Below are 23,110 nucleotides of genomic sequence, written 5' to 3'. Positions count from 1 at the left end.
GGTTTCAAAGAAGGCATCATGATGGGAATGAGATTCAAAGTGGGTTTTGAAGAACATAGAAGTAGAGAGGTAAATCGGGTAGGGAGACCATTTCAAGTAGAAGCAAGAGCCTGAGGGTATATGGTTATATGGGAATCCGAGTTGAGAAATTTATAATACTTGAAACCTGCTATTCTATTAGATTTTATTTGGAAGTTATAAATCTTAAAGTTTTAAGGAAAGTATTCCATAGTGTTACATTCTTAAGAGTTTTCCAACATCTGCTTTGTATTTTAACGATATTGTTGAATACTGTAGCACCTGCTTGGTTGCTAAGGCACTTGTATCTTACTTTGAAATCTTGATGGGTAAGATTTACGTAGCTCCTGTCAGTTGTAGCTAAAGTTAAGCTTGTTGACAATAAATTCTTTATGTTCAAGAATGATGAATGACATAATAATGGAACATTAACAAGAACTGGGATTTCAGTATCTTTGTTAAGCCCTACAGAATTTTTTCACATGTTATTAATGTATATGAATTTAATTTCTTCAAAGAAAACTGGCAGTCTTACCAACTTCTTGTTCCTAAATGATGGTTGGTGTTTTTGATACTATAACTTTTCAGGAAACGTGAAATGTGAGTGATTGACTAATTTCTATTGAATATATGAAAGCATTATACCCCTCATTTTTTTTTTTTGGTATATTCTCATGGAGCAATAGGTTGGTTTTTGAAAACTTAGTTTGGTATTCTTTGGGTTGTTTGTATGGTATTGGAGTAAGGGAATTTTTTTCTGGAGCAAATAGATCTGTCATTGTCTTCCCCAACACCTATAGTGGTGAATCAGCCGCAGATATTTGTAATTTATCAACTTTTGAGATCCTTTTCACTGTATAATTTCAGTTTTACCATTATTTTGGTGAAAAATGATTTTACTTATATTTATTGAATACCTATTATACAATACAAAGCATTGTACTCAGTATAAGTGGGACAGAAAGAGGAATGTGATACAGACCTTCAAGGATCTAGTCAGAAAGAAAAATATATACACGAGTAACTACAATATAAGGCAGTTTGCTGTAAGTGCCATGAGCACAGAGTAGGATTTTATTTAACGGAGAAAGTGTTTTGGAGTGGATGATTGGGGTGATTTCATTGGGTTAGGAGCTTTTGACTAATGCACATAGCTTGTAAATGAATATTAACATGGCAGTTAGTATAAGGTAGGAGTCCTGAAATGACAGCTCTCCCACTGCCAAAGGTTTTATCTTTATAAATTGGGGAAATCATTTCAATACTAGTAAATGGTTAATGTCTAAACATTCTCATAAATACTAATTTAAGGTAAATATTTGTACTTTTATTAATAAATAATTTGCATATGATAAGTAATTGCTGCTTTTATGTTTTTAGGCCATGAATATTGTGGTTCCCTTTATGTTTAAATATGCTGTAGACAGCCTCAACCAGATGTCGGGAAACATGCTGAACCTGAGTGATGCACCAAATACAGTTGCAGCCATGGCAACGGCAGTTCTGATTGGCTGTATGTGTGATTCTTTAATCTGTCTACAGGTGTTGACTTTCTTCAAGAGGGTTTCATCGTATTTGAGTGTTAGACCTTTTCACCACAAACACAACTTAACATTTTGGATGTTTGTCTTATGTGAGATTTTTTTTACTATGTGCTTTATTAAAGATTCTTCATATGATATACTTTCTAAAAATTCTGTAATAACTATCTCATTTTCTAAGTTCTAGAAAATAATAACATGAAATAAGACATTACATTCATAACAGCCACTTCTTTTTTGTTGTTTGTTTTTTTTTTTAGTGGTTGACTGAATTTAATACTTTTTTAATTGAAGCATAGTTGATTTACAATGTGTTAGTTTCTGGTATACAGCAGAGTAATTCAGTTATACATGTATATTTCTTTTTCATATTCTCTTCCATTATAGTTTATTATAAGATATGAGTATAGCTTCCTGTGCTGTACAGTAGGACCTTGTTGTTTATTCTATATATAGTAGTTTAACAACCACTGGTAATTGTTAGGCTCCTTATAAGATATCTTTTTAGTAAGGCTAGTTATTTTCTTGCTGTTATTGTTAGCTGTTAAATAGGAAATAGCTAAATAATGATATGTGTGTATTAATGCTTTATTAAATTATATTCAGTAACCATAATACAAGTCTACAATTTGTAAAAAATAGTGTATGATGCTTTGTGTCCCCACATAGTAGAAAGGATACTTGATGAGACTCAGACTTGAGTTGGGGCATGCTTTAGTCAAAGCACTTGGATTTTTTAGGATCTCAATTTTATCATTTGTTATTTGTGGGAGTTGAATTAGATCAGAAAACCTCAATAGATACTGTACATTTATCCACAATGAGGCTTTATGGGCTGCCATTTATTAAAAGTATTTACTTGAAAAAAAATCTTTCAACTTCTGGAATCTGGGGGGGGGAATAACAAAGGTTTTCATGGTGGTGGAAAGGTTGGTACTCAGTAGGTTACATGCTTTCTAGGTTTCTTTTAGTGTTAAGTATTTTGTGATATATGTGTTCACTGTACATTTTCTGAGCCCTTGTTTTTACATTCCAACGATTCTAATGTTTTTACACCCCATTTTTTTTCTTTTGAATGTATTGTTAGATGGTGTATCAAGAGCCGGAGCTGCCTTTTTTAATGAAGTTCGAAATGCAGTATTTGGCAAGGTAGCCCAAAATTCAATCCGAAGAATAGCCAAAAATGTCTTTCTCCATCTTCACAACCTGGATCTGGCTTTCCACCTAAGCAGACAGACAGGAGCTTTATCAAAGGCTATTGACAGAGGGACAAGGGGTATCAGTTTTGTCCTGAGTGCTTTAGTATTTAATCTTCTTCCTATCATGTTTGAGGTGACACTTGTCAGTGGTGTTTTGGTAAGTAAAACATTTCTCATAGCAAGCTTTTGTCTTACATTCTTGTTAGTAGCATTTTAGTACTTGAAGCTTTTGTAATATCGTATGTCCTTGGTTTGAAAGCAAAATTCCATGGTGCCAGAAGGATTATGTAGTTCATTTAATTATTTTGCCACAAGCTTCAAGGGACTGTGTTCAAGTCTTTATCACGTTGTTATTGTAAAGAGCTGCTGATTTCTACACATAGATCAGTCACTTAACTAGTGGTTGCAATTTTTTTGTTAGCAGATATTATGGTATATGACTTTGGACTGCTGTGCTCAGATTATCTAGGTTTCTTTCTATTCACCGTTCATAACATTTTAGGCAATTTCATATTTTACAATATGTGTATATATGTATTTTATTCCTCTTGAGGCTCATTGCACCAATTTTATTACAAGCATTTGACAATAGTATCAATGGGACAAGTGCAGTTTGGTTTCTTCCTTATAACCTAAAGTAGATTTTCTAAGGTGTTTGCTTTCTCACTCAATTTTTCATTTATACAACTTCACACCAACATATTTTTTAATTAAAATCTTTGAGATATGCTGTTCTATGTTATGAACTATTTGGCAAGAACAATGACTGTTTCCATTCCTTCTTTTGCCTTCTCCAGTATTATAGATGTGGTGCCCAGTTTGCATTGGTAACCCTTGGGACACTTGGTGCATACACAGCATTCACAGTTGCCATCACACGGTGGAGGTAAGGTATTCCCCAGAGGTCAGTCAAGGTTCAGAATTTAGTTATGCTTTTATAGCAGACGTTCCATGCCTATGCAAATCTTTGTCTTACAGAACTAAATTTAGAATAGAAATGAACAAAGCAGATAATGATGCAGGTAATGCTGCCATAGACTCGCTGCTGAACTATGAAACTGTGAAGGTAATATGTTTCATTTTGCTTTTTTCTTCCTTTCACACTGCACTTAGATTTGTTCTGCCATTTAATATAATAGGTGTTGTAAGTCAGAGCTTCAGACTAGTATAGGATCTCTAGATCTGATGAAATAATACTACTTTATTATTTTCCTTTTGTTTAGAAATTGCCCTTTCTATCACATTTTTTGTGTAGTACCATCAGAATTTTACCTTCTGAATTAATTTATAAGTGGTGACAGTACAGTTAGCATCTTGATTCAGAGTGCACGCTAAGTTCTTGACTCTATCCTTCATAGTGCCTAACATAGTGCTTTTCATTAATTCTTTCATTTATTTGTTCATTTTTCCATTAACAAATATTACTGAATGCCTCTTGTGTGCAAAGCACCTTGCTAAGTCCTGTGATGGGAGAGGGTGGTTAAAAAAAAAGTGGTTAGTATTTAATCCTTGCCCTCTCAGAATTTGCTGACCACTGGAAGAGTTAAGTATGCAGGTGACTACTCAAGAAGGCATAATGTGGTCGGAGCAATGAGAACTGTCAACTCAGAGTCTCAGGGGATCAAGGGAAGGCTTTGTGAGGGAAGTACCATTGACAGCTTTTTTAGATCTGGGTTTAAATTAACTAGACATTCAGTAAATGTTTGTGGGATGAATTTTATGGACTTTTCAAATATAGTTCATTGTGGAAAACTACAGAAGTACCATAGTCCCATGTATTCTAAGTCAGTTTTCAAAATGTAGTACGCAGTACAAAATTGTATCTGTACATAAAGTCTCATGGAAAGTATACTAATTACTTAAGGGAATAAATTCCAATTACACCTATATATAGTTACTATTTTTGTATATTTTGTAGTATTTTAATAATGAAAATTATGAAGCACAAAGATACGATGAATTTTTGAAGACATATGAGACTGCTTCATTGAAAAGTACCTCTACTCTGGCTATGCTGAATTTTGGTCAAAGTGCTATTTTCAGTATTGGTTTAACAGCCATTATGGTGCTCGCCAGTCAGGGAATTATGGCAGGTAAGGGAATTGTGGCAGGTAATGGATCTGTGGTTTTCACATTTGTAGATGATTTACTTAACCGTTATGAAGATTAATGAAAGGATATGTATATTAGTCTTAATTATAAAGCATATTCGATAAGGTGCTATAATATCTTTGGAAAGTACTTTCCTTTTTGTATCAGAATATGTGTTTTTGATTGTATGATAATTTTTTAACTTCCTTTTGTTTAACACTGCAAGTTTAGTGGTGGTTCTGTCATTGTTTGGGATTACTGTTTGTGGGCCTATAACTTGATTCTTTTAGGTGTAACTTTTTTTAGCATCTAATATTTCTACTTTGTCTTGTAGACCTGGAAAGCAATGTAATTAATTTAGTGTTTAGTGCAAATGACTAAAGTGCAAGCAGTCTTTTTAAAAAATTACTGGTAACCTTTTCATCTTTCTATTAGTTATTCATTTGCAAAACATTTCAAAAGTAAATATCTGTGCCTCTTTTCTGTAACCTGCCTACTCAGTTACAATTCATTCATTCACTGTGACCTTAATACATAGTTTATCATTCCCAATCATGATAACTATTTGCTCCAATTTTTAAATATGTACTTTAAAAAATTCTATTTTGTATTACAAGGAACTTGCTAGTGTCTTAGGAAGAAAGGAGAGGTTTTCAGCCTTCCATTTCTGTCCTTAAACTATTCTCTTTTTCTTATATATTATATGTAGTGTATGACTGGGCTTTTCCCATTCCACTTATCATGTATCTAGTTCACTATATTCCTAAATCATGGATTAAAATGCTTTGAAATTTGAGTAGGCCTAAGAGTTGCTGATTATATACATTTTGAACTGTATTTCAGATTAATAGACTATAAACTTCTCTTATCTTAAACTGGAAAAGTTCATGACATCTAAAATATCCTTTTTTTTTCTTTTACAACTTCATATTAAGGTACCCTTACCGTTGGAGATTTAGTAATGGTGAATGGACTGCTTTTTCAGCTTTCATTACCCCTTAACTTTCTGGGAACTGTATACAGAGAAACTAGACAAGCACTCATAGATATGAACACCTTGTTTACTCTACTTAAGATAGACACCAGGATTAAAGTAAGTAATCTATTTAGTACTTTTTAAAAATCATATGAGTATCATCCCATTGATAGGATTATTCAAGGGGAATATTCTTATATCACCACATTAGCAAATCAGTATCTTTTTTGTGGGAGTTAGGACTATCATGTGTATTATTAATGGGTTATTATAGCTTTTACTTCTATGTTTAGAAACCTTAACAGTATTAGCAAAGAATACTCTACCTAGAAACTAAATTTTGTTAACTTCAGTTATTTGTACTTGCCCTTGATTTACTTTTGCTAATAATGATATAAAATGTGATTGCCTCTCCTCACGTTTTCAACTTCCTTTCTCCCCTGTCCACCATCTCTCTTACCCACTAAAACAAATTGATCAGAAATCAAAGCATTCAGAATTTTTCCCCTCACCAGTGAGGAGTAAGAAAAGGAAATCTTTAAAAGCATGCTTGGAACTGGTCTAACTCCACTTATAAACCTCCTCCTTCCTCATTATTTTCCTTTTTCTCTTTGTGAATTAGAAAATTATTTGCATAATGTACTCTAGGCAGTGTGTAAAGTGGCTTTTTTTTCTCTCTTCCCTGCTAGGACAAAGTGATGGCATCCCCCCTTCAGATCACACCACAAACAGCTACGGTGGCTTTTGATAATGTGCATTTTGAATACATTGAGGGGCAAAAAGTCCTTGGTGGAATATCTTTTGAAGTCCCTGCAGGAAAGAAAGTGGCCATTGTAGGAGGTAGTGGGTCAGGGTGGGTAATTTAGTTGTTTATAAAATTCTGCATCATTTGTTGATGATTCCCAATGTAATATTTTTTATCATAATAAAATGATTACTTGTGGTTTAAAATTGGGGTTCCCTAGTGCCAGTAGGAGCTATATAACCTTTCCTTGTCTCCAATTTCAGGAAAAGCACAATAGTGAGGCTGTTGTTTCGCTTCTATGAGCCTCAAAAGGGTAACATTTACCTTGCTGGTCAAAATATACAAGATGTGAGCCTGGAAAGCCTTCGGAGGGCAGTGGGAGTGGTACCTCAGGTATTTTCAAAAAAGAAAAAACCTATTTGGGGGAAGATTTATTGGGTTAGTGGATCATTTACTAGAATAATTTGAATCCATGGAGTCAATATATGCTGATGAAGTTGGAAGTGTTAGACCCTACAGGCCATATTCTGTTACCAAAAAGACAAAAAAAAAAAAAAAAAAAAAAACCCTGAATGTAAAATCTTCATGATGGAAAGGGTTTTTTTAATCCATAGAAATATAGCATAATATAGAGGAAAGAGTCCAGACTGGAATCATACAGAACTGTATTCTAAGCCCTGCTCCAGCCTTTATAAGTTCTATGGTCTTAGGCCTCAGTCTCCTGTAAAATAAGGATACCATTTTTCATATAGGATGGAATTATTATGAATTATAGATAATATGTATAAAGCACCAAGTACAATGTCCATCACATAATTGTTCAGTAAATGAAAACTATTATTTTAATTTTGAACAGTTTTTGACATAATAAATTTATAAAAATTACAAGGCAGTTTGACTGCCAACTTCAAGCTGGTATACCTTATTCACCACTGTCCCCTTAGTACCAAGCACAGTGCCTGACCCATAGTGAGCATTTAACAAGTATTTGCTGAATAATTTTAGGGGGAAGCATAAGTTCAGAGTAAGATCTGAGAAGATAAGGAGATAACCTTGTAGGATGTGAGTTTTTCTTATGCTGAAAACCAGTAGAGAGACCTGGGCGTTAGTTGCAGCCTAGAATCAGAACCAAATCCCTGGAAGAACTGAAGAAAGGGATCAGACAGTGATGTTGCTTGTAAAAGGTCCCCCAGGTGATATAGCACATACCATTCTGCCCTGTCGTTTCTTTCACTGAGAATCCCAAATTTAATGTGTATGAAATCACATAGGGCGATTATTGAAATTCCTACTCTCTTTCACACACCTTAGTTCTGATTTAGGAGGGCCGTGTCAGCCCCATAAACCTGCATTTTTGAATGTGCCTTCTGTGTGATTCAAACAGAGATGATTTGTAGACTATATGTTGAGAAGCAGTGACCTAAACCATATATCAAGTGAACTGAATTCTGGGCTGTGGCTACTTAGGGCTTAGTGTCCTCATCCATGTAACTTGATTCCTGCTATTCTCTTGGACTGTATAACAATTATCCTCATCCTTTTGAAAAATAAAATACTTTTTCACTAAGGAAAAATATACATGATCAATAAATGAAAGAAAAGAGGCTCATCCTCATTAGAAGTCTTGGTAATTAAATCAACAATGGGATACCATTTTTCACCTATCAGATTGGTAAAGATTCTAAAATTCATAGTATCTAGTTTGGGCAAAGCTGTGTAAAATGGCCAGTCTATTTTGCTGGAAGACATATATAGCTTTCCTGATGAGCAAATTGGCAATAAGTAGCAAGAGTCTGGAAAATATTTATACCCTTTATTCCAGTAATTCTGCTAATAGTAAGTTTTAGTAAGGAAATCAACAGAGACGTAAGCAGATTTTTATATGCAAAGCTGTTCATTATGACATTATTTATAATAACAGAAGTTGGAAACTATAAAGTCCAACGATAAGTAGATGGTTAAATTATTATAAGATAAAATATCATACAGTCATTTATAAATACCATGTTTGTAAAGAATATTGAGTGTCATGGAAAGAGACTCAGATACAAAGTTTGTTAAAAAAGAGGATACCAAACAAAATGTAACATCTCAATTTTATATTAAATGAATACATGTTAAGAGAAAAAAAGATTGTAGAAAATACACCAACATGTTAATAGTTATTGCTGAATGGTGGGATTATGGATTATTAATTTTTATTTTATCTTATATTTGTATTTTCAAAATTTCTAGTTGACATTTGCTTAACTTTTTTCTAAATATAAATATAAAATATAAAATATTTTAAAATAAGTATTTTCTCTTTGTAGAAGTTTAAGCTCATCGGGTTTAAGTACTATCTCAATACAAGAAAATTTTATATTAGTAGTAGGTGTAAAAATTATTAAAATATTCTTTGAAATAATATCTGAAACTCTGGGGCTGATTATGATGTTAAAGGAGATCTTAATTGAGTATCCTGGTTAATGTGAGCTAATAGAGTCATTTTATGTCATCTTACTAACTGTTGCCTTTCAACCATTGGAGACTGAAAGAAAAGTGTGAGATGGGTGCTCACTTTAAGTAAATAAGCTTTAATGTGCCATGTCAGAATAAGTTGAAATATCAAATGAATACTTGTAGTGAACTTTCTCCAGAAAAACCTATAGTACATAAATTCTTTGTTTTCTATGTTTTAAGTCCAATTTAAAAGCTGCTGAGAAACATATGAAAACATATTCAGCTTTATTCTTAATTAGGGAGATGCTGATTTAAACAAAGAGCACATCTTACCCTTAAAAGTAGCAACAACTAACACTTACTAATATCCAGGGTTGTTGAAGATATGAGGACCTGCCACTTTCATACACTATTGATTGGTGTGTATGCTATTTGAGCATTTCTGGAAGACAGTTGGGCAATACTATCAAAGGATAAATGGGTGCTTACCTTTTAACTCATCAGTCTGCTTCTGGAATCCTTACAGAAATACATGGGTGTACAAAATCATAATATACAATGATATTTTACTTCAATATTGTTTATAGTAGCAAAAATTTGGAAACTATATTAATATCCATCAATAGAGGAATGGATAAGATAAATATGATACATTCTTGGTATCATACAACTGTTAAAAAGAATGGGATAGGTTTTTGTTATTGACATGAATAGTCACCAAGATATATTAAGTGAAAACAGCAATTTGTGAATAATAGTATGGCCCCACTTGTGTTGGAGGTGAAAAGTGTATATTTAGGCATATAAATGCATCAGAAAAAGTCTGGAATGATACACAACAAGTTGTCATGGTGATTAACTCTGGGGAGGGAAATAGGATTATAGGCATGAGGGGGTGATGAAAGGGTAAAATCACGTTTTACTCTTTGTGCCTCTATGTCTTTACTATTGTTTGAATTTTTTTTATAATGAACATATATATGTATGTGTTTATATATAAATCTGCTCCAGGATGCTGTCCTCTTCCATAATACCATTTACTACAACCTCTTATATGGAAACATCAATGCTTCACCTGAGGAAGTATATGCAGTGGCAAGATTAGCTGGACTCCATGATGCAATTCTTCGAATGCCATATGGATATGACACCCAAGTAGGGGAACGAGGACTCAAGCTTTCAGGTAATCGAAGATTTTAGACCTGACCTCCACTTACATACTTCCTTCAAACTTTTATTTGTCAGAGCCATTTTGTAGAAGGTGTAAAGACAGAGTACAAACCTAGTGCTCATTCAGTCACTTTAGACAAAGTACCCGGTCTCCTGTCCATCAGTGTAAATAATTCGACATGCCCAGAAGTAACTGTTCTCAAATCATGCAAGTCTCTTTTTTTCGCTTGTAGCTGCAAACACTGTAAGTACTTAATAGCTGATACATGCTCAGATCAGTGTTAATTTATCAGCCATAATCTTACTATTAAAGGAAAGCCAAGATTATTATTCACATGGCAAAGTAGTAAGAGTAGGGAGAATTTTCTAGTAAATAGTGTATCTTCTCATAATCTCCTAGATCATTATGGGATGTTTTCAATAATTTAGACCTCCTTACAATTGATATACCTAACTGCTGTACTTTCCTTACAGCCAACTTCATTTTCATGTCCTTGTTGGTTCAGTGGCCAAGTAAATTTTAGAGTTTGTACATTTTAATTTGAGTGTTTAATTATGAAATTACTAGGTTTAATAATGAATTATCCTAAAATGAGTGAATTTTTGGATGATCCATAAAAATGTTTCTTTGCCCCAAATGATTTGAATTCCAAAAGTATAAAGATATCTAATGCCTGAAAGTATTAATGTAACTCATATAAACATACTGCATACTTTTCATTTACTCTTCATTCTGATTTAGTTTGGGGAGGAAATCTATAGATTAGGTATGGGGGTAAAGAAAAAGAGAATGAAGATTACTCTGCATGAACTTTAGTAAATCCCCGTTTTCTCTTCAAACTGCCTTCCTTTATTCACAGCATTGATTTAGGTACATACTGTGTGCAGGCTACTATGTTAAATGATTTGAGAGTTAAAAAAGATGAAGCATAAAGGGACCTCCTCTCTAGGAATTTTCTGTCTATTAGAAAGTTTTGATCTAGGCTTAGAAAACGTTAAGCAAAGATTATTTTCAAATTAAGTTTGTTTGTGGTAGCTGTTTGGTCATTAGCTGGTAGTATAAAATGCCTGCATCATTCCAGTCCACCTTTATACTTTACCATTGCTATTCACAGGAGTAGTTTCCAACTAACTAGCCCACACCTCAGATTATTTATCCATTTGGCTAATTCTAGAGTTTCTCTATTGGTCACATAATACAGACAAGACCTCTCAAAACATGATTTTGCTTCAGATAGCTATGCTGCATCCCATTTTCCAATTGTTATTTTCCTCTCTGTATGCCTTTGAAGGTAGGAGTGGTTAAGGAAAATTTATTCTTACCTGATACCTGTTTCCTTTCAACCAGACCTCTTAAGACCAGCAATGTATAATTTAGCTTCTATGCTAATAATTTTGGTAGAGAACAAGCAAATGTTTCTTCTCCAAGTTCTAAAATTCTATTGAATAGAATTGAAACTGGATTGGTTTCCACTAGAAATTTGGGAAACATGTGAAAACTGGTTCTCCCTCTGAGTATCCACTTCTTTTAGAGCTTTCTGCTCCTGCGTTGCTAGGTAGGTAAGCAGTTATTTCTAGCACAGTGCCTGCCTTGATAGAAGAAATTTGAATTTATGAAATGAGGAAGAGTGTGGATAGTATGCATATAAACTCATTCACTAATATTAGACATAAGGAGCCCCCCTGACGGGTTGAAGGTAATAATTGCAGAGCAGATATAAATGAAATAATACTTGGTGTACCAGATAATCAACAGGTAGAGATTGTTGCCTGAAGAGGTTACTGATGCTGAAAAATACAGATTTTTTTGGACATTGATAAATTAATGGATAACAGACAAGAAAAGATGCCAAAAGGGACATATTCAGCAAAACACCATCTTTGGTACTTCCAACCATAGTTTTATGTAAGATTGATGGCCTTAGACCTGCAAGAGTCCCAGTGAAGGATTGCTTTATGTTCTCTAAAGTATATTTAGGAATAATTGTGGGCTTGTACATTGTGAAAGGAAGAGCATTGAACTGGGCATTAGTCAGGTCTACTCCAGATTCCTCTGGAACTTGCTCTGTAACCTTGAGCAAATCAGTTAACCTTTGTGGGTCTCTGTTTCCTCTCTGTATTAAAATTTTGCTATGCCAAAGACCCATAGCAAATAACTAAGGTGAAATAAGAGGTTCCTGTATATAGCCTTAACTTTGAAGAGTGCTGTGAAAATAATAGCTTATGTCAAAAAAAAACAAATCTTTGTGAATACTGGCTGAATGTTACTTTTTATGTTAAGAGATAAATTTAGATATTCATAGTTAAATGTCTTCAAGTTTTCAGGCTTTAGATGTTGAATTTGTTTTTGGCTTTGTTGATTCTCTAATACTGAAAATTTTTTTATCTGAGGTTGCTGCTCATTGGGAAGTAATATAAAGTACATGTAAAGTAACATATGTAATGAGCATATTTCTGGTGAGGGGAATAAATGTGGAATCAAAATTGTTACTTCCCCTCCTCATTCTTTTTGCCTGCCATGAAGTCAGAATCCAGAATTACATTTATGTTCTAGGGAGTATGGTTTGTCAAAGGATATCATATATTAACTTAAGACTTATAACAGAGTAAAATGAACAGGAATCAGGAGTAAAGGTAAACGTTGAAAGTATTACTTGGTTTATAATCAGTGGAAATACTAGAAACATAAATTATGTATTTATGTTATTCTTTCTTAAACTAAAAATTTTCTTTACCAGGAGGAGAAAAGCAAAGAGTAGCAATCGCAAGAGCCATTTTGAAAGACCCCCCAGTCATTCTCTATGATGAAGCCACTTCATCATTAGATTCAATTACTGAAGAGGTAAATAATGATGAAAACATAAAACTCTTCAACATTGCTTAACTTTTTTCTTTGGAAGTGTCAGTAAAATGACTATATTCACCTCATCTGTTGACAAAAGAAGAAGGTTTTAGTCTTTCTGCTTTTACCACTTAACGCCTATTAAAACAGATCATGTAAATGTTTGTGTGCACGCCAGAAAACCTTTCCCTTATCATGGAGCAACTCACTAAGGTGCAGGTCAGGCATACACAACCTGCAGTGCTGGTATCAATTTATATTCATTTCACAAGTATTGTAGCACTAAGATGTCATGACAGTGATGTTGTGGTACTACCCAGCAACTACATTAGACTTCATAACATCTTGGTATTAAATACCAAAGTCTTAATAGCAATCATAACTTCATGAACAAATCCCCTTAATGTAGAACTAAAGATCGGTTGGTGGTGTCAGTTGCCTCCATTCACCTACATTTTATTTGAATATATAGTAAAAACCTATTATTGAAAGATAGGCCTAATTTTGATATACAGCAGGTATGACATATATTTGCCTACAGAGTTAAGTTTCAGGGCATACTGTTTGATCTGCCATGTGTTTGAAATAGTTTAATTTCTAAGTGAATTGTTTAGCATGAGAATTTTTTATATTTAAAGGGAGCCTTAAGCTGCACCAGACTCCATTTGTAGGCAGAATAGGAATCTGCTTACAAGAACTTTATACCTAAAGATGTGTCATCCACATTTATGACAAACTAAAAGTCCTAACAACAGTCATTATTTGAGTCACATATCTTTATTATCTCACAGAGCATAACCCATTCATTGCCAGCAAAGAAACACCCCCTCCCAAGGGAATGAGTTACCAGAAGATTTAGTAGGTTTTAATGGACCATTTTAAAAGGTTCAGAGCATCAGTAGAATGTCAGTTTAAGTTCTTGAGAGTAAGGAAGAAGAGTCCCCACAAACATCACAGTTTTTCTTAGAATTGGCCCTGCACTTGATTTTCAGTCTGCCCTAGAAAATAAACAGTCTTCTTTTCCTGGGTAACCATCTATTCCTGATAATTTTATTCCTTTAATAAATACAATGTTTAGAAATAACTGTCGGAAGCCATTAGGTATATCCCCACCCCCACGCTGCTATTTCCATCTAGCTAGCTGTACTTAGACTCAGGTTTCCAAGTATAGCTGAATATATATACAACTCTCTTACATTTTACAGGCAGTAAACAAAAATGTATTTTCTAGAATGCCTTAAAAAGTCAGAATGCTTTTGAAAAAGAAGTTTCCTCAAGTTAAACATGCACAGTTAGTTGTCTTTGTTGCCGTTCCTGTCCTCTGAGTTTGAACTAAGGAAAAGCAAATGCTCCTGTACCCTTTGCATCTCCTGTCTTTTCTTGATTTTTTTAAATTTTCTGCATCCTATCACTTGAGTCCCTCCTCATTTTATTTTTGCTTTCATTGGCCAGGTAAACATCATATCTGGCAATGCTCTTGATATCAGTGGATTCATCATCGGTATTTATTTGTTTGCTTTTTGGTATAGAAAATATCCATCTTCTCCCAAACTTTGTAATTTGAAGAAATGTTGCCTATCTTAAAGCTATTTTTTTCCATGATAATGTGGTCATATTTGCCTTCCCTTTTTGATTGATTTTCTTCTCTTCTTTGTAATTATTAGATTAGGTAAAATATTGGTAGTGGTATAAAATTTATATAATATAAAATTAACTGGCATTTTATTTATTCTTTTAAGAAATGTATGATTATTTTAATTTACATTTACCTAATAGATAGATTTTTTTTTCCTTCCTACTATTCTTGTCAAACTTGCAGACTATTCTTGGTGCCATGAGGGATGCAGTCAAGCACAGAACTTCTATTTTCATTGCACACAGATTGTCAACAGTGGTTGATGCAGATGAAATCATTGTCTTGGACCAGGTAAGAGATTTAATGTTAAAGTTTAGTATTTGAATAACATTAGGAATTGTTACAAACACAAGCAACTTAAATAAACAGAATTTGTGTTCTTTGAATAAGATTGAATCCTGCTAGGATTCCGTTTTTACCTCCTTTTGATAAGAAATAATACATGCCACTTCCAAAAATGAATAAACTGTATTAACTCACTCTTCATTATTAAAGTTTTAAAAGCAAAGTTAGATGAGGAAAACATTAAATCCTTCATATGGTAGAAACAGTTTTAAAGAGTATGTATATAAAATAATTTTTCTATATTCATTTTTGCTCTGTACAGAATCTTTGCTCAGTGTCTTTGCCATATTTTATATTTAAATTTTTCTAATACCTACACATACCATTGATGACTAAAGGAAAATTACCATAAAATGAAGTGGTCATTGTCAAACATGGCCATTTTTATTTTATCTTTTTCCTCATGAGGAAAGTAAGGAAAAGAGCAACCTACTTTATTTCTTCTGAGGAAATTACTGTAAGAATGTATTATCTAAATGTTCTGAACATATCAGAGTGCCACTGTTGTGATTGGTAGATTTGAAAATTGTAATAGTTTTTCTTTTCCCCTCTCTGTAAGGATATCATATCCCCACCTGCTTAGTATTTGATTTTTTCTAACAGTGTTTAGTTTTTCACCTCCCATTCAGCCTTTTCTATGATTATTTTTCCCTTCTAATAAATAAACCTTCACTTCTTTATCCTTTTGAAAGCCTTAGTACTGGGAGTTAATAGAGAAGAAGCATTCTCTTATACTTTCTATATTGAGATAGAATTCTTTATGCCACTAAAATTTTTCATAGGATGTTGAGCTCTGTAGTATATATTTTATTTCCTTTATACATTACCTATGCACTTGAGACCCTAGGTCTTTTTGTTGGTTTGTTAATAAATGCTAACATTCATTAAAAAACAGATTTTTTCAGTATAACTGTTCCAGAATGTCTTAAATGGGAAATTTTGTAAATATATTTTGTTATCTCGTTGCTGTTCAAGAATCTGAAATAAAATCTGCTCTTTTGTACTTTTTACTGAACTTTCCAATTGTATATATAGCCCTTTGTTATAAAGTGTTAAAGTACTTTAACAGGCATGTGCTTACCTGCCTCATGCCAGGAGGTTCACCGTATCCATACAGTTATATCATAATATTGTCACTTGGGGTTTGGATTGATCATATCATTTGTATCTAAAATCTCTTTATGTTTATAATTTGTTGGTTTTGTAATTTCTTGATTATGAAGATTAGAGATTTTTATTTTCTAGTGAAACTAATATAGCCTCATGTGTTCTGTCACCAGTCCCTTGTAGTATTAATATTAAGTCTACATAAGAAATAGAGTTCCTAAGGCCCTTCCTCACCTGCTGCAACCTGTTGATTGCCCCTTCCCAGTCTTGGCAAGAGATTGGAGGTTTGCATGTCAGGAAATTGAATCAGACAGGCTCTGGACACAAGAAAATTACCAGACACATTAACAAAGAGAAATGAGATTAACTGGAAATCAAAACATACTAAAAGATAAGATTACAGACCCTCTCTCGCCCCTGGCCCTAAGAACCTTGCCAACCAATTATTTCTACTGTTACCACTCCTTCCCTTAGCAGATAGAGGATTCTTCTCTGAAGAAACAAAAGTAGCTGCATTAAAAAAGATATTTGTATAATAAAAAAAAGATATTCATATTTGATGGCTCCAATAAAATAACCAGGCACCCATGTGATCATCCTATAATGAAATCCAACAATTGAGACCCCCACTCCCATGCACATAGAGCTTCCAGTCAGCTTTTTTAATACTGTATTCTTAAGTGTCAGTGGATAATAAAGGAAGACTTCTAAAACAAGCAGGAAAAAACAATAAAAACTGTAGACAATGTAGAGAGCAAAAGAAAACTTAAAAATATAATTAGTATCATCAGAGGTCTTGGAAAATATAGCATTTCTATAATAAGGAAAAATACTGTTAAGAAAAAAAATAAAGAAGACTTACATGGCATGAGTTCTAGGATGTTGTTAAGTGAAAGAAAGAAAGATGCAAAAGAATAAATAGTATGCTACCTTTTGCAAGGAGTATGGCCGGGGGGGAACATACATGTATTTACTTATTTCTGCAAAAAGAAACTCTGAGAGGATAAACCAGAAACTAAAGGCATTGGTTACCTACAGGATGGGGATAAAAAGGGGTAGAGGACATAGGGGAGGAAATAAGACTTTCCTGATTATACTTTTTTGTATTATTTTTACTTTTGAACCATGCTACTGTTTTTATATATTCAAAAAATTTAAAATCAACAAGGATGGGGGAAATCAGAAATTGAATACAAACAGAAAAAAGTTAAACCAACTGCATAACAAATCGATAACATAACAGTGCAGAAGAAAAATGGAATTAACCCAAGTAACCTTTGAACACATTTCTCTGATTATTTACCCTTGGTGGAATAGATTATAAGGATAAAAATAACTAAAAGAAAATTTGAACTTTGTAAGTTTGTTGTTGGTAATAGCATGGGAGTAGCTGTTTTGAAACTATTTTGTGTATATTATAAGACTGAGCATATGAGTAAATATATAGATGTTTTTGAGAAATAGTGGTCTTACTTGGGAGAAGAAAGATACAAATATGGAATAAGAGAAGAAGAGGAACCTTGTAATGTTATATTGGAACAGAATTATCAATATGAGTTCATGATGAAAAAGAAAGAGTTCCTAACTCTGTTCAGTGAAAAAAAAAAAGCATATGAAATCCCAGTAGCAATGAGTATAACAAGCACCTAGATCTTGGACACTAAATATTGTCCCTTACTAAAAGTAACTAAGACTTCTTGGAGAATGATTGACTCCATATCTGGAGCAGGAAAGTTAATGAAGACATATCACCAGGACACAGGAACCATTTTGAACGATTTCCCACTGGCCAAATGTGGGATAATTTGAACATCTAAAAGAATAACATTACTAATGAATTACAACACATTGAGTAAAAAACTAATGTGTAATTCCATAATGGTACTTTTTTTAAAGTATCATGGAGAAAGGGAAAGCTCTTCTTTAAGAATGAAATCTTGCCATTTACAGCAACATGGAGATACACCTTATGCTAAGTGAAATAAGTCAGACAGAGAAAAATGCCATATGATTTTATTTATATATGGAATCTAAAAAATAGAACAAATGAACAAACAAAACAAAAACATACTCAGAGGTACAGAGGACAAACTGGTGGTTGCCAGAGGGGAGAGGGTGGGGAGGATGGATGAAATAGGTGAAGAGTATTATAAGATACAAACTAAGTCACAGGGATGTAATGTACACAAAGGGAATATACTCAATAATACAGCAACTTTGTATGACAATGGGTGATAATTGGTCTTATTGAAGTAATCATTTCATAATGCATAAAAATAATGAATCACTGCATTGTATACCTGAAACTAATATAATATTGTATGTTAATTATAACTCAATAAAAAAGAGTGCCAACTAACACATGTAGAAGGAATGATAAATTTAGAAAGTCATATTTTGCAACCACCATTGTAATAATTGATTCAGATAAGGATCATCATTAGTTGCTAAAACCATATGGTGAAAAACTATTAGGGAATAATTTGAAAGGATAACCCATAGATTACTTATTCATTGCAAAGAGAAAAAGTACCTTTAAAATAGAGAAATTTGGTAGACATTACTGTTAACCAAGTGATCAAACTTAGTATCATTAATTGTGGAGCAAAACTGATATGTTCCTCCTAATATGATGCACTGAGGAAACATCATCTATATTGTATTTCTACCAAAAATGTTTAGCCTGTATCTAATTATCAGGAACAACTAGACAAAAACAACTTGAAAGGCATTCTTTAAAAAGCAAGCCTGGACATTTTAGAAATGTCAGTGTCACACAAACTCATACAGATTAGGAAAGTTATAAATTTAGTGTGTTGATCCTGATTGGATCCTGAATGGGAAAAAATACATATATATAAAGGATATTATTGGGATAGTTAGTGAAATATGAATATGGACTATATATTAGATACTTTTCTTGGGTATGATATAGTTTTATTCTAGTCATGTAGGAGAATGTCCTTGTTTTCAGGAATACATGCTAATGAAATATGTAGGGATGAAATGAATGATGTCTGCAACTCATTCTTAAATGATTTAGCAAAAAGTAATGTGAATTTAGAGATAGGATGAAGTGAGAGAAAGCAAATGTGGAAAAATTAATAACAGTTGCTAACCTAGGAGGAGTGTATATAGGTGTTCATTGTTACCATTCGTGCAACATTTCAAATTTAAAATGAAGGTGGTAAGGGGAGGGAAATAGCTCAGTAGTAAAGCACATGCTTAGCATGCATGAGGTCCTGGTTTCAATCCCCAGTTCCTCTATTTAAAAAAAAAAAAAAAAAAAGCCAGTAAAATGGGGGCCGAAATAAAGGACCAACCAGAGAACAAGAGATTTTGCAAATGAAAAATGTCAATGCTGAAGTAAAGTCAAAGAAATCTCCAAAGAGTAGAACAAAAATAAAATAAAGATAAGAAAATGAGAGAATTAGTCTAAGAGGTCCAACATCCAACTTCTGGTTGTTCTAGAAAGAGAGGATAGGAAAAAGGGAAGGAAATTACCAGAGAATAATACCTGCCAGATGTCCAGAACTTCAGAGCATGAGTTTCCAGATTGAAAAGGCCTACCAAGTACCCACCACAATGAATGGAAAGGGGAAAAAAGAAAGAACCACCAAGCAGATTATCATAAAATTTTAGAATTGAGGATAAAGAAAAGAACCTAAAAGCTGTGAGTGGAATATCTCTCGTGTAGGGAAAACTAAAGAACAGATTACCTGATCTAGTCGATTATGAGAAAAATACTATTCAGACAGGCTTTATAATTCTGGAATAAAGTTTAGGGAGAATTACCAATAGTGACATAGAAAACTAAGCAAATGGAAAGACAGTTATTAAGTCCAGGAAAATTACGAGAAAATATATATAAAATTCTAGTACCTACTTGGCTCAACAGGTAACACTTACATAGTAATGATAAAGTAAACATTGTATATTAACTTAAAAACATTTGTGATATAACCAGTGTTACTAGGAAAGTGAAGAATGAGACAGTGGGAATGTGGAATAGTATAAGAGTGCTGAATCTCAGTAATATGTATATCTGTGTGTAAATACCAGAAGAAGTAACTATGAATTTGGGGATAAGAAGGAGCTATACAAGGGTGGAGAAGCAGGAGACAAAAGACTATTTTTTTGTTATAAGCTTTGTAATTACTACCTAGCTTTTTAAGCTATGTATATTTATGCTTTGATATAAGTAAAAATAATTTTATACATTTTTATTGCAGGATAACTTTTTTGTGATTTATTTAATTGGTTTTTCTACAAAAATAATTACATTCTTTCTAATACTTTTTGGTGTGATTTTCATTGAGGATTTTTTTAATTGAAATATAGTTGATTTATAGTACTGTGTTAGTTTCAGGTGTACAGCATATGATTCACTTTTTCAGATTATATTCCATTATAGGTTATTACAAGATATTGAGTATAATTCCTTGTGCTATAGAGTAAACCCTTTGTATCTATTTTACGTATAGTAGTTTGTATACGCTAATACCATACTCCTAATTTGTCCCTCCCTACTCCTTCTGCCCTTTGGTGACCATAAGTTAGTTTTCTATGTCTGTGCATTCAGAATTTTATTTTGTTTGTTTTTTTACAGTGGTAAATAGAAAAGTATAAAATACATAATCATGGGGACTTTTGTGCCAGTGAAGTGGTCCACACACACTAAGGTTGAGGGCTACGTGCAGAATCCAGAGGAATCCAAATAGCTGAGCAAAGTAGTTCTTAGACTGCCTAGCCAGCAATCAAGAGGAGAATTAAATTAACCACTCTGAAGTGGGCACAGACAAATATCAGTTATTTCGTTTAAGGGTATATTTGTAAAGATGCTATCACCAGGAATACCAGTAAAAGTGACAGAATTCCTTTTGTCTCCCAACATGTTTAACAGTAGCCATCAAGTGACTAATTGTGGGTTAGAGTTTTGGAATTGATACCAAATTTATGCAATGTTAAGTTTAATAGTGATTGTTAACAAAAATAGCTGCTGGAAGAAGTAAACTTTTCATGGAGAAATCGTTTTTATTTCAAAGTACAGGTAAGGATTTTGGGATAATATTTTTAAATCCTTTAAATCCCTATATAAATAACAGTGCTTTTGATTTAAATATTTACTGATTACAGAAAATATCACCTTTAGAAAATCTTTACCTGACTTTTCTGCTCTTCAAAATGAAAAATAAAATATTCAAGTTTTATTTCCTTTAAGTGAAATGGTTTATGGTATGTGAAATTTTCATAGCTTTTTGTTTGTTCACTGGACTGATAGCTCAACAGTGAAGAAAGCATTCCTATCTCAATTTTTTCCCCATTTATGCTATGATGAGGAATTGGGAGAGGTATTTTAATGAATGCAAATCCTTCGAAATCCCTTGCTTAGGAAGTATTATGTATTGTCAGTTATTATGCTAGTTATATGACTTTCTCTATGTTTCTCTTGTTTTTGCTTATTAGGGTAAGGTAGCTGAACGTGGTACCCACCAGGGTTTGCTTGCTAACCCTGGCAGTATCTATTCAGAAATGTGGCATACACAGAGCAGCCGTGTGCAGAACCATGATAACCCCAAATGGGATGCAAAGAAAGAAAATGTGTCCAAAGAGGAGGAAAGGAAGAAACTACAAGAAGAAATTATCAACAGTGTAAAAGGCTGTGGAAACTGTTCCTGCTAAGTGACATGAAACATTTTCTTTTCTTTCTTTTTTTTCCTTGACTACACATTTGCACTGAAGCAGAATTGTTTTATTAAAAAAAAATCATACATTCCCACTTTCTATAATACTTCTTTTAGGTAAGATTTATTTCAAAGGGGAATTGTGTTTTACATCTTTCACAATCTATTTAATGTAGTACCTGTATTTAATCCCCAAATTATTTTCTTGTTACTGCCTTATTTGTGATCAAAGCATAATTTTTGTTACTATTTGACTTTACCCCATTTCCATTTTTGTGGGCTGAGAGCCATTTGATATCCATAATCAGATGAATCAGATTGGTTTCCAAATTTTTGTAGTTTTTCAAACCTCCTTTATGGCTGACAATTTAGATAGGAAGTGTTTGTTTCTTAAAAAAAAAAAGAAGACAGTATAGATTCAGTTACTCCTTCCTGTCCTTCATTTAAATACTTCCATGATAGATATCTATACATATATTTAAAAATTATTTGCCACTGTTACACTTTTATGAAGAAAAACCTTGAGTCTCATGTTCGTATGTAGAATGTTCTTCATCATTAACCAGCATTATAACTATCATCTAGTGGTGGGAATTCTATTTTTCCACCAAATGAAGTGTTGCTTTTGTTTTGGACCAAAATTTATACATTTCTCTTTTAAGACTCACAAACCCTGATGTAATTTGAGAGTTACCATACTGGGAGTGATCTAAAAAGCTTAGAAAGTTAATTGCCTTTTCTATTTCCATCTTAAATGCATTTCTTTAGCTATCTGAAGTTATACAAAGGAACAACCAAAAGTGATGTGTGCATGCATGCATGTGTCTGCACACACTCATACATGTGTATAAAGCAACATCTACTTAAAATTATTAATGACTTTTAAACAAATAGGAGACGATTACATATATATTTAGGTGATCAGGACTCTAATCTGTGTTGACACTTCAGAATTACTTTATTAGAAGGTCTTCCCTTCCTTTCTCAGTAGTTTAATGAGTTCTTTTAAGCTTGAAATAACGAGGGGCCCAAACAAAATAATCACATTTTACCTGCTAGAAATAATTAATAAAATGTTGGTATATATTCACTTAGAAAGCTCCTGTCCTTTTCCAACTTAAATTTGCTTTAATTTGGTAGTAATCTTTCAACTTGAAAAGCTTGTGTATCTCATGAACAGCCACATAACTGTATATAATGAATTTTTATTTCTCAGGAAAGGTCTTAAAGTATTTATTTTGTTGGTCTATGATTTTAATGCGTTTTAAATTATACTTTGGTATAGGTGAGACTAACTTTTTTCTGTTTTGTATT

General features: G+C 33.1%; 1 protein-coding gene across 3 annotated transcripts in view; it reads left to right on the top strand.

Moving 5' to 3' along the window:
• Positions 1–22,886, top strand: part of ABCB7 (ATP binding cassette subfamily B member 7) — a 104,035-nt gene extending 81,149 nt beyond the window's left edge. For 2 of the 3 annotated variants that reach the window (XM_045504726.2, XM_010967562.3), the window contains 12 exons: positions 1,399–1,531; positions 2,647–2,915; positions 3,556–3,644; positions 3,737–3,824; positions 4,677–4,851; positions 5,785–5,942; positions 6,515–6,678; positions 6,834–6,963; positions 10,024–10,195; positions 12,921–13,024; positions 14,844–14,951; positions 21,579–22,886. In XM_045504726.2, the coding sequence (XP_045360682.1) occupies positions 1,399–1,531; positions 2,647–2,915; positions 3,556–3,644; positions 3,737–3,824; positions 4,677–4,851; positions 5,785–5,942; positions 6,515–6,678; positions 6,834–6,963; positions 10,024–10,195; positions 12,921–13,024; positions 14,844–14,951; positions 21,579–21,794 (1,806 nt within the window). In that variant the 3' untranslated portion in view covers positions 21,795–22,886. The remainder of the gene's footprint in view (positions 1–1,398; positions 1,532–2,646; positions 2,916–3,555; positions 3,645–3,736; positions 3,825–4,676; positions 4,852–5,784; positions 5,943–6,514; positions 6,679–6,833; positions 6,964–10,023; positions 10,196–12,920; positions 13,025–14,843; positions 14,952–21,578) is intronic. The other variant, XM_045504727.2, reaches the window with a different exon arrangement.
• Positions 22,887–23,110: the final 224 nt, after the last annotated feature.

Source organism: Camelus bactrianus, chromosome X, assembly GCF_048773025.1.
Source record: "Camelus bactrianus isolate YW-2024 breed Bactrian camel chromosome X, ASM4877302v1, whole genome shotgun sequence".
In the NCBI taxonomy this organism is placed as follows: Eukaryota; Metazoa; Chordata; class Mammalia; order Artiodactyla; family Camelidae; genus Camelus; species Camelus bactrianus.
Note: the sequence above shows the minus strand (reverse complement) of the source record. Positions and strands in the feature narration are given on the sequence as shown.